The 13,031-nt window shown below is 36.2% G+C and overlaps 1 protein-coding gene across 1 annotated transcript in view; it reads right to left on the minus strand.

The window, feature by feature from the left end:
• Positions 1 to 3,894: 3,894 nt before the first annotated feature.
• Positions 3,895 to 13,031, minus strand: part of LOC120770909 (flocculation protein FLO11) — a 121,054-nt gene continuing 111,917 nt past the window's right edge. Inside the window, exons 4-8 of the mRNA XM_040098586.1 lie at positions 6,358 to 9,594; positions 5,948 to 6,296; positions 5,750 to 5,880; positions 5,516 to 5,683; positions 3,895 to 4,868 (exon numbers count right to left, since the gene is read on the minus strand). Coding sequence (XP_039954520.1) covers positions 4,503 to 4,868; positions 5,516 to 5,683; positions 5,750 to 5,880; positions 5,948 to 6,296; positions 6,358 to 9,594 — 4,251 coding nt within the window. The 3' untranslated portion in view covers positions 3,895 to 4,502. The remainder of the gene's footprint in view (positions 4,869 to 5,515; positions 5,684 to 5,749; positions 5,881 to 5,947; positions 6,297 to 6,357; positions 9,595 to 13,031) is intronic.

Consider the following 13,031-nt stretch of genomic DNA (forward strand, 5'->3'; position numbering starts at 1 on the left):
AACACGTCTTTAGATGTTAAAAATATATTTTCTATCAATTATATATACGTAATTATTGATGTTGTTTAGTTAATCAATAAGAGAAATTGGTTTTTATGTTATTTTTATAAATATATGAAAACTTCACAATCACTTCACTTCAAGGAAAAAGGCAAGTTTATGTTCGAAATTATGGCATCGCTATTGTAAATTCGAATGGGCACTATTGATTCATGCACTAATCGTTTTCGAATTATCTATACTCTCGATATTCGAGTCTGAACAAGAAGCGCTCGAAAAAAATAACCGTGGTCGGTCCAACACCCCGGCGTTCATAATTCTTCTGTGTCCAACTTCTTCTTCTTTCTGCAATAATAATGAAATATAAATTTTTCTATTATGTATTTCTTCTTTTTATCAATTCCCGTTCAGACTCGAATATTGAGAATATCGATGTTTTAATTTCTTTTTATTTTTCCAATTATTTTTATTTTTCTATTATGTATCTCCCATTTTTATCAATTCTCGTTCAGTCTCGAATATCGAGAGTATCGCTATTTCGGACCGATCACTGCTTGTATCACTAGTACCCAATTGAATTTCGAACAGTGATGCCATTTACGTACATATATAGCGTAAATATCGTGCAAAATTATAATATTTCTTTTTGTTTTTATTACAAAAAAACATAAAAATAGATAACGCGCCATATATATTCGCAAATTGGAACTAAAAACACGAATTTTAAGACATTTCCCGTGAAAATTGGTGCCCGTTTTCACAAAAGCCACTCTCCTGAACCTTTACCATGATTTGAATTCGCGAAAGCTTTTTGTTCGCTTTATGGTCATGATACACGTGAACATAAGTTTTGAATGATAAAATATACAATTTATGCATATTTATCACTATTGTAATATATTTAATTTTTTTAATGTATTATGATAATTTGTTATATACTATAATACACGTATGTATGTATGTACATATATATCAAATATAAAAAATTATTAAAAAAGTAGGCTTTATTTTTACATTAACTACAAATATTGCTCTGAAAAAGTAAATTAACTACATAAAATGTATTCAATTGCAATTGTATTTATAAATATGAACAACACGAGTTCATTTGAATTCATATGTACATATGGATGTATGTTTGCATATAAACGTATAAAAATATTAGCAAACGAGCTAACACGTCTGTAACAGCTATATATACTTGTAGTTCTGAGCATAATTTTTATTCCACGCTCAGCTCTGTTAAAGCGCAGCTGTCAAGATTTCTCCTGCCGAGCTGGCAGTGGTGAAACTCGCTCATCTCGACCGAGTTAGCCAAAATATGTTTACGTTCTTCGCACCGTGAACCCTCTCTATGATATATGTTCTCTGCTATGGTGTTAGTGCTACATATTTGATATATAGCATCATAAACTAAACTTGGTATGTAAAACTGGTGAAGTAGGTTCTGTTATCATTTGTCAGCTAGGAAATGTCTATAAAAAAGACGTCTGAACAGGATGATGACCCAAAACATACGACCAAACTACCTAAGGATCGGTTTGAATCAGAAGGATCGACATAATACCCTGGCCAGAGCAAACACTGGACCAGAATTCAAACAAAAAAAATTTGAGAATTTTGCTGTTGTAGCAATAGCAAATCCATACAGTTGAACACAACTTTGGCTGACGTCAAGGAGGCATATGAACAAATCCTAATGAGACGAGATCAGGATTCAATATTCCGTATGCATCGTCGGTGTATGGATGTAATAAAAAACAAGTAAGGAAGGGCTAAGTCGGGTGTCACCGAACATTTTATACTCTCGCGTGATAAAGTAATAATCGAGATTTCTTTATCCGTCATTTACATATTTTTCAAATACCGTATTTGTGTAAAGTTTTATTCCGCTATCATCATTGGTTCCTAATGTATTTATTATACAGAGAAGGCATCAGATGGAATTCAAAATAGCGTTACATTGGAAGAAGGCGTGGTTGTGAACCGATTTCACCCATATTTCGTACATGTCATCAGGGTGTTAAGAAAATAATATATACCGAATTTCATTCAAATCAGTGTAGTAGTTCCTGAGATATGGTTTTTGGTCCATAAGTGGGCGGCGCCACGCCCATTTTCAATTTTTAAAAAAAGCCTGGGTGCAGCTTCCTTCTGCAATTTCTTCCGTAAAATTTAGTGTTTCTGACGTTTTTTGTTAGTCGGTTAACGCACTTTTAGTGATTTTCAACATAACCTTTGTATGGGAGGTGGGCGTGGTTATTATCCGATTTCTTCCATTTTTGAACTGTATATGGAAATGCCTGAAGAAAACGACTCTGTAGAGTTTGGTTGACATAGCTATTGTAGTTTCCGATATACGTACAAAAAACTTACTAGGGGGCGGGGCCACGCCCACTTTTCCAAAAAAATTACGTCCAAATATGCCCCTCCCTAATGCGATCCTTTGTGCCAAATTTTATTTTAATATCTTTATTTATGGCTAAGTTATGACACTTTATAGGTTTTCGGTTTCCGCCATTTTGTGGGCGTGGCAGTTGGCCGATTTTGCCCATCTTCGAACTTAACCTTTTTATGGAGCCAAGGAATACGTGTACCAAGTTTCATCATGATATCTCAATTTTTACTCAAGTTACAGCTTGCCCGGACGGATGGACGGACAGACGGACGGACAGACGGACGGACAGACGGACGGACATCCGGATTTCGACTCTACTCGTCACCCTGATCACTTTGGTATATATAACCCTATACCCTTTAGTTTTAGGACTTACAAACAAAACTATAATACTCTCCTTAGCAACATTGTTGCGAGAGTATAAAAATAAAGCTGTGCATATACATATATAGAAATTACTTTTTAGAGTTGTAAAATTCATAGTATGTATTTTTATCTTGAATTTTGTGTTTTATAGCTAGAGCCCTCCGGCACTTTTATTTCCATGAGCACAACTGTAGATCCAATATTTTTTTAAAGGAATTATTCATTTATAAAGAACTTATTATCCATATTCGAATTATTTGTCAAAATATTGCGATACATTTAAAAATCCTCAAATCCTTTAAAAACTGGATCAACAAATTATTTTTTTCATATTTTAATAAACTTAACATGAGTCTTATTCGGGGAGCCTAGAGCGCAAAACCTTAAGAAAAAAACATTTTTGAAATAAAATACTAAGAAATTGATAAAAGTGTATAAAAGAAAATAAAATATAATAAAATAACAAATTAATTATAATAATTATATTACAAGTCTGCTTCGATTGCCCTAATAATTTCAAAAAAACTTTACATTTTTAATATTATACATAATACACCGGAAGTATAATAACTTACAATTGTTTTCCCTTAAATAATCACATAAAACCATTTTTTAATTTAATAACATGCATAAATAAAAGATTTCAAAACCTAAATTATCTTCATGGAAAACCATCAGAATATATTTCCTTCTTATTTTTAATTATTTAACCTAAACAAATAAAAGCCCGATTTATATGTATGTATACCATATATGTATATTTGTTGTTATATTTTTATTATAATTACAAACCATTAGTTAAATTATATATTATTAACTTATTTGTTGCTTATGCAATAATTTATAAAAAAAATATATTTTTAATTTTTTTGTTGTTCGTTCAAAACTAAATTAGAAAATATTATTATGTTTCCTAAAAGTGATTTAACACTAATCGTGACTAATTTCAACTCGTTTTAACTCGAGTCGGCCGCTTACAATGCAGTAATTAAACGAATATAATTAAGTATATATCGAAGCGTCTTAAACACTATATACAGTGTGTTAAAGATGACGATGTTTCACATTTAAAATTTTTTTGTTTTATTATTTTCAATAATTTTGTTTTAATTTTTTTTTCAACTTTTGCTCTTTTTTTGTTTTCTTAATTTTTCTAAAACGCAGTTAGTTAAAAATTTTCAAAAGGCACGTGAAATTTATGTTTAGAGCGAAATAGCATTAAAGCGGGGTCAATTTCACCGCGCAGGAAGACTAATTAGGATTCCTTAGATTTTAACAGTTTAAATAAACTCGTTATATTTCGTTTTTATTAGAAATAGTTTAGGTGTAACAACATCGTATAATGAGTGCTGTTTTTTACAATAATAAATATATTTTCTATAATTTTCATACACAATAAGATTTCATACGTAACAGATTATTAGTCTGCTAGTCTGTGATTTGAGTATTTTTCGTTTTATGCATATCTTTTGTAATTTCTTCATTTGTATGTAGTTATTCAATATAATTTGCGGGAATTTATAAATTTTAACTGCAGCTAAACGAGATATGTATTAAGTAATTTTCTCTTTCGTTTCTAACCTCACTTAAGAGTTTATATTTTTAAGCATAAACCATATAAGCTTTCCATAATCAATTTGCTTTATATATTTTTATAATTTTAAGAAATTATCTCTGCAATTTCCGCTACTAATAATTTGTTTACCTTTACCTCCTTCAATACTTCTGCTTGTATCACTTAAAAGTCTGGATCGTAGTCTCGCTGATAACGAGACGCTCGACTCGCATGATTGCTATTGCTACCGTTATTATTGTTGTACGTGTACATTGGATGCGCATCCGCAAAGGCATCAGGATACTGATGATATGGGTGCTGATGCTGTGACATCGTATGTTGTTGTTGATGGTGTGGTTGCTGATGTTGTTGCTGCTGGTGGTGATGATGATGCTGATGATGATTATTATGATGGTGAGCACGTTGCAAAGAATCACCCTTTTGTGAGTAATTAGTTTGAGAATCGTACAAATAATCGCCGTGACGTGTGGAGCGCCAGCTGTCGTAGATATTGGAACCGTTGCTGCCGTGTAGGGAATTCGTGAAACGCTAGAGGGTGTTAAAAAGAGAAGTAGGGAGTATCAATTTATGACAGACGCGTTTGTAATCATATAAAATATTCCTGAATTAGTTTGGAATTGCAGAATTCTCACAGCGTTCTTCTTGACCGAATATATTTATATTCGAGTGGTATAGGTCATATTTTAAAACTAACAGGATTCGCAATCATGAATGAAAACGAATCATTAAATCATGAAAAAAGATTGTTTCCACTAAACGAAATAAAAATGCATTTAAAGATAAGTACTTAAGGAATACGATACTACTGTCTAGAATTCAGCAAATCCACTTTATTTGCGATTGAACTTCTAATTAAGCGAAAAGAAACTCAGGCAACTACATTCTTTAACAAATCATCTTTGTTTCGATGAGCGGATGAGAAATTTGATGAAACTTTATAGATATTTAACCGAGTTTCATTCCTTGTGAGTTTCTCAAAACCATTTCACAAATTATGGGTTTTACAAGTTCTTACAATCCCTTTGTGATTGATATATTTTATTAAGGTCGTTTCTGTGTCCGAAATACAATCGTTAATTCTCCAATTACTGACGAGAAGCGAAAATATAAGCAAAATATCATGTTGTTCGGGTCAAAGTTCAAAGGAACTTCGGAGTATTGGTGCTTTAACTTACCTTTGGTTTAATCGGTTGCTTAGTGTCATTCCAAGCATCATCTATGTTATAGAAATCATCGACGCCATAATTATCTGCACCACCCATGTGATTGATCTTCAACTCATTCAACATATTATTGGTTAGTGGTATGGGTGTCTTTTTGGAGCGCTTTTGCCGGTTAAGTAGCTATGGAAGTAAAACGGAATTAAACACCACAACTAAAAAAAGTACCACCTATTATAAAATACTCACCACAGTCACACCAAAAATTATAACGAAGATCAATGAGCCCACACCTATTACAATTATCACAATCGCCCATTGAGGTATCAGTTGATCTTCTTCGGCAAATTCAACCATAGGTGAAAGGGACTTGGGTATCACTGAAAAGAGAAATAAAATTAAATACCAATATATGGAAATGACGGTCTCAGTCTCATCATCACTCACCACTAAAGTCTGTGGCCGATGGATCTATAACATATTTTCCCATTAAGAATGTCTCCTTGATTAGTTTTTCCTCCTTCCCTTCGCGATATTGCGCATTATTGTTAGCGCTCTCATCCTCATTGTCGGTTTCGTTTTCCGTAACGGGTTTGTGTGTCAAGATCATCTCTGGTGGCGGGTGAGTCAAAGCATCGTGGAAGAGTTTCTTGATCTCTAAAGTGTTTACATCTTCGGTGATGTTTGCAAGTTCTACATAGTAATCCACAAGCACGCTGCCCTGGCTAAAGCTGTCAATGCGTACTTTTTTGTACCAGCGAGACAATTGCGGCGCCTTGGAGTAGACCTCGTTAAGCTGCAAGTGAAATGCAAATTAAATACACATAATTCTGACCAATAATGTACGGAAAACTTACCTCTGCCTCCACTTCATGCGCTAGATTCTTCCACTCGACTGTATTGTGATCTAGTAGTTCCGGTTTCCATGCAAGCCCATCTATAATCTTTATTGTTGCTGCGAGGTCACAATCAGACGTGCAGTGTCCGGGTTTTGTAGGTCGTGGAGTTGTGGTCGTTGTTGTTGTGGTTGTCGTCGTTGTAGTACTGGTGCTGCTGGACGAAAGTAGATCCTCAAAGTTAATACTCACCGTTCTGCTTTGTTCCAGCAATTTCTCGATGGATATGGGTGTTGTGGATGGTGTGGGCCAACCCGTGAACTCGGTGGTTGCACGTGTAGGTGGTCCTTTCTTTATGACCACTGCTGGTGAGTTGCCCACTTCGCTGGCATTATCGCCACCAGTTGTACGCGGTGTAGTCAAACGTTGCGCGCCTATTCGTTTGTGTACGCCTTTTGGAAAGACTACCTTGAAACCAGAAGCAGCAGTAGTGCTGTCGACCCCTTCAGGTGCTGCGGATGAACTTGCTTCAGTAGTTGAAGCAGCTTTCATTGCTGCCATAGAATCCTTGAAGGTTTTTACTGCGACCGTTTCTACGGGTTTCTCAGTGGCTGCGTTAGGTTTGTAGTCTTTCGGTAATAACTGTGAAATATCAATGCTCTCGGGAATTGGTAAAATGTCCTTAGTACTTGTCTCATTGAGTTTATAACCCGGTGGTAGAAGTTTGGATATGTCGTTAGCCTTCAACGGTATAATACCACCGGCTAATTTATCAGTTTCATCGTAGGGTTTAGAAGGTGGCTTGTAACCAGGTGGTAAAAGCTTGCTGATATCGTCTAGTACGGCAACAGCGGGTTTCTTAGTTGGTGCTGTGGTAGTGGAAGATAATTTGTAACCCGGTGGTAAGAACTTGGAGATATCATCCACAAGCGTTACAGCCGGTTTGGCTGTCGTGACTGCTTTCTCTTTATAGTCCTTCGGCAGTAACTTTTCTAGACTATCGTCGAACTTAATTTTACTGAAGAGATCTGTGATATCGGCTTTGGTAGTGGCTTCTGTTGTAGTTGGTGGCTTATATCCTTTAGGTAAGAGACCTGCAAGAGCGACGTCCTGTACAATTACAGCATTATTCTTAAATGAGCGACCAATTGTGGAGTTACGAGTTGGTTTCTTTCCTTCGGGTTCTACCACCTCTGGTGCAGCAGACGTTGTAGTAGTAATCTTACGATTCTTATACGATGGACGTGGTTTGAAACCTACTGGCAATAAGCCAGCCAATTCATCCATTTCACTCTCATCGAAATGATGCACCTTCACTTTTGAGGCGGCGGTAGTCTTTGGCTGGAACTTACGTATATATGGTACGAATTTCGAACCTGAGGTAGTAGTGGTGGCCTTTGTCGACACATCCATTTCGGTAATAATGGGATATTTACCAGAGAGTAGACCACTTGACAGTTCCGATTGCACACGATCTAACTTATCGATAATGCTTTCAGTTGAAGAGATCGCCACATTCGTGCTGGACTTCTCCGTTACATTCCCCATTACTTCCTCACCACTTTCTGAGACTTCGTCTGTTTCCTCGTCTTTATTAGTTTTCTTCGACGCTGTCTTTTGTGCATGAATTTTGCGTTCCAGCTCGGAGAGGGTCTGCTTGGTTTCCTCTTGCTCAATAGCGGGGAAAGGTAGGAATCGTGCACCATTTATACTACGGCTTGTTTGAATGGAGGCGATTACAACATAACTCTCGGTTGTATTACTCATAGAATCATCATTGGTTGTGGAATTGTCGGCGGCCTTTTCGACAACTTCAACTTCGGCTGCTTCCACTTTGTCCATTTTAGCCGGTTGTACTTTATTTTCCATAAATATGGCTTCTTCCTCACTGGAAACTGTTGTTGTACGTTGTGTGACCGGTGTGGGGTAGGCGGTTGAGCCATTCACTACGCTTTTGGTAGTCACTACTGATATGACCTCGCGATCGATAATGTCTTTATCATTTACTGGTTCTTGACTTACATCTTCCGTTTCCTCAAATTCTTCATCTTCTTCTTCGTACTCGTCTTCATCGTATTCAGCGCTACCTTCGTAGTTTGCGTCTTCGTTATCTTCCGAGTGTTCTAATTCAGTCGCCTTATGATTTGCAGGCATAGCGGTAGTTGTGTCGTGATTTGCAGTCGTTAGTATCTCTAATGATTCTTCAACTTCCTGATTGCTTACGATTGTCTGAGGCTGCTCTGTAGTGACCTCTGATACTTCTACTGTGGTAGAGATTGTAGTGGTGGTTTCACTCGCTGAAGTAGTCGAAGACTGTTTTGGTTTAATTTCCTTTACAGTGGCTTCTGTTGATTCTTCTTCATCCGCATATTCATACTCGTACTCCGAGCTACGATGTGTGGTGACATCTATTGATTCGTAATTTGATTCATTACTCGCGTTTTCCTCATTCACTTGCTCAACGGTTGCTTCTGATTTGTCATCATCCAACGGCAAAGCTGTTGTCTCTTCGCCCTCAGCGCTGATTGTGGACTGTGTTGTATCTGCAGTTGTTATAACTGAGACCGTTGTCTCTTCGGTTTCATGCAGTTCCAACTTTTCCAGACTTGTTTCTTTTGTGGAGCTCATATCCGCTGGGCTACCACTTTCATCCTCGTAATATTCTTCGCTATCACTGGTGGGTGTAATGGCTGATGTCGTTTTCACAGAAGCCGTCGTAGATTGCTTGAAGAGAGCCTCCTTGACGGGCAACTTGACGCGTCCGGCAGCGAGCGGTCTCTGCACTTTCGCCACATTTACGGGTTCATTAATCTCGCGGCTAATGAAAACTGGTCGTCTAGGTTGAAAGCTGGTCGACTTATTGCCAGTAACGCGTCCAAATGTGGGACGTTGTGACGAGGTTTCAGGTGTATTATAAGGAGTCGGTTGTTGTTGTGCTTTTAGTGTATTCTGCGAACGACTTGCACCGAAGCGGTTGTATCGTTTCGTGCTAGGCGCTGGCGATTCCGTGCTGGCTGAGGGAGCAGCCGAATTAGCGCTACTAGGTTGGAAACGATTGCGCGTGTTTTTGAAAGATGATTGCGAGAATGCGGACTGGCTTGAATTTGGTGATAAATCGGTATTGTAGTTCGAGCCGCTAGAAGCTGCGGCGACTGGGCGATTACGATTAGAACTGGGCACGAAGCCACTACTGCCGAAAGGTCGTTGAAACGAGCCGGATAAGCTATTCGCTGATGGGCGATTGGCGGAGGATGTAGCCTGAAAAGTACGAAAGGTTAGTGGATTGTGAAAATTGAAAATTTCCGTGCAGAGGGTACTATATCTATTTAAATATTAACTTGACCTAGGCAGCATATGTAAAACAGACGGACGGAGTGAGAGAGACTGAAAGGTAGAATTTCTGTCCAAAATTTGGGAGAGAAATAGAAGGAATTTTTATTGGGATAATTATTGAACTATTACATTTAATACGAGTATTGAATCAAGTAGTTAGGATAGAGCTACAGCCTAAACCCCTGAATATGTATGCTGAATCATTTTTGGAATTTGTGGCCTTAATAAATATATAGATTTCTATATATAAGTAAGGGATTGAAATCTGAATTGGCAGCTGGCTTAACGTTCCTGTGTTAATAAATTAAAAATATTCTTGTGAAATTATTATATTGAATGATGACACTCTGAACGAAATTAGGGATTAAGGATCGGAGTTTCTATATCATTCTCACAATTTTTGTTTTTTTCAGTTTAAAATAATTATCGACAAAATCACTTCGAGTTCGCAATATTTAAAATAAAGCTTTACTGCTTTGAAATTATTATTACATGGATTATATATAGGCAAAAAATAGTAAGACTTTTTTATTTAAATTTCGCGCGAAGACTCTTTCGTCAAAATAAACATTACGCTTTTCTTTCTGAAGTACATAAGGTGCATTCGACATTTTACTATACTACTTATGAGTGAAATTACTCAACAAAGAAGTTCCATTAAATTTTGGGTGCGGAATAAACTTTCTGGTGCCGAAACGTTCAGAATGATGGAAAAGACCTTCGGTGATAATTTTTTGTCGGGAGCAAGTGGTTTTAATGGGTACAAATTATTCAAGGAGGGTCGGAAACGAGTTGACTACGAACCTCGTCCAGGATGGCCATCAACATCAATTGATGATCTACATGTCAATAAAAAAAAGAATTGGTGCTTGCGAATCGACGATTAACGGTCAAAGATCTTACTGACATCGTTGGAATATCCAAAGGATCAGTGAACACCATTTTAAGTGATCATTTGGGCCTAAGAAAAGTGAAAGTGCGATTGGCACCGTCGCATACTACATTAATTCTTCGTGAGTTTTTTGCCAAATGTTGAACCAATATCATGCTGCAACCAGCGTATTTGCCTAATTTGGCATCGTGTGACAACTGGCTATTCAGCAAACTAAAACGACCTCTCCGGGGAAACCCTTTTTAGTTAATTTAAGTCAAAAACGTCAAGGTTTGAAAAAAATGTTGGTAATAGTGTATTGGGGCCAATGGGAATTACTTTGAGAGGAACGACATATATTTTGAAGAATAAATTAAGAAACAAAGCCTTACTATTTGTTGCTCATAGTAGTAATTATAACATCAGAATGAAAATATTTTCGTATTTACTGAATAAATCTTTATACATTTACATTTCACAACTACCATTAATATTTTTAATTTTTTTTTGATTGTCGTTGATTCGGTAATAAATGCGAAACTATTAGCGACGACATGATAAATTTCAACATCGGGATCGGGATTTTTATAGCAGCATCACAACTCTGAGAATTTCGAAACAACAGCTTCAGTTTAAGCTTTCAAACGCAATCTCCGTGCTTTTTATCCTATCGCCACAATTGTATTGTTACAGGTTTAGCAGCAGGGTGCGGTATAAATATTAACCAATATTAGTTTATAAGTATGTATGTACATACACTCTCAGTATATATTTTGTACAATTTGCTGCAATGTGGAGCAGCAGTTCGCTTAGTGGCGCTACAAGTTAAATAAACTTGCACACATTTATGTGCATTTACATATGTATGTGTAGGTATTAATGTGTAGCTCGTTTTAATATTATTGCCGGCGTTATGCAATTCTGCGAGCGTGACATTTTTGTTGACTGATTCCCTTAAGCGCGCTGTGTCTTGTCATATCGCTCCACAGTATATGTATATTTATATATGTGTATTATATGTATACATATGTATACTATAAATGTACAATATATGTACATTCATAAGTGCATAGGTAAGTATGCTTACATATGTATGTAAGTTTATAAAATTGCTCCCAACCGTCCGTTTTGCTTAGCAATGAAACTATTACCGTTAGTGCCTGACTACCTCTTCGCTCAATCTGTTTGCTGTTAAAGTATTGAAATACTTTAATTTCTGCTGAGTAAGCGTAGCACCTCTCTCTCTCCATTATTTTTTTGTGTTTCTGGCCTTTGACGCACCGCGGCGCGGCAGCAAAATCGGGCTTGGCCTTAATTTATTAAAATGTTACTATGAGTTGCTCTACAATTCGCCATTTTCAGGTAAAAACATTTATGGTAAAACACTCATTTTGCAAGTTATTGTTGTTGTTGTTGTAAATTTAATTACTGAAAGTTTCTAAAATTCGATAATATATCTGTACCCCAATTGGCAAATCGGTAAAAGAAACTATCGCGAAGTTTCAACAAGGCGCTCTTATAATGACTCCTGATAGGTTTTACAGATGTTACACTTTTACCACAGATAGTTCTTTGCTCAGTCGATTTTATTTGTAATTTCTATTACCCTTGAAGCCTTTAGACGCTTTATTTTAGGAAGGGTCCGATCAAACTATAAAACTGCTATTTTCTAGTATCGATCGTTCCATGGACCTCCCGAAAGGGTCATTTAGATGGGTACCTTTAGAAATTGTTCTATACATTAACAATTATAGTATGTGTTCATTGAAAAAGAAAATTGTGCTTCCACCAACGGAAAACATTCGGAACGGAACGGAAATATCACCAAAACTTTTTTATTAAATCTAATATTGTAAACTGAAGAAGGAAGAAAAATACCTTGTTTTACTTAATTAAAAAAAACGTGTTGGTTTAGTTATATAAATATAGTTCTATGAACTATGTTGATTGTTAAAGTCTTTGTCATGTAGACCATATTCAGCTTGAAGTGAGTGGGCCAACCATCACTATAAAATTCCTTAACAATCACTGATTTATCGACTCCCGATGTTCTCAAACGCCAATGAGTATAGCATTTCATTCTTACTTAACTTAACTTAATTCGGGTTGAGCCGCTACTTTAATGAGTTTAGACATATATGTATGTATGTACACTGTTTTATTTCCACTTATTTTAACTTTAACTTTCTTAACTCAAGTAATAGCCTTGACAGACGGCAGCGTTAATCCGGATTAACTGCGCACTTAATCAGATCCAAATTTGTAGGTGACAGACGGCAGCTATGCGAGTTTGAAACTCTCATAAACAGCTCATTATCCTTTTTATAATATTTTCAATGAAAATTGATAGAAGATAAACATTACGGTTGTTAGCCGACCAATTTTTACCAAATCATTTTTTATTACAAAAAAATATCAACACATTATTTTTAAAACTGCATAATAACATAGAAGTTTTATTGATATTATATTGAGAATTTGATAAACAGCT

The sequence above is a fragment of the Bactrocera tryoni genome, chromosome 3, assembly GCF_016617805.1.
Source record: "Bactrocera tryoni isolate S06 chromosome 3, CSIRO_BtryS06_freeze2, whole genome shotgun sequence".
In the NCBI taxonomy this organism is placed as follows: domain Eukaryota; kingdom Metazoa; phylum Arthropoda; class Insecta; order Diptera; family Tephritidae; genus Bactrocera; species Bactrocera tryoni.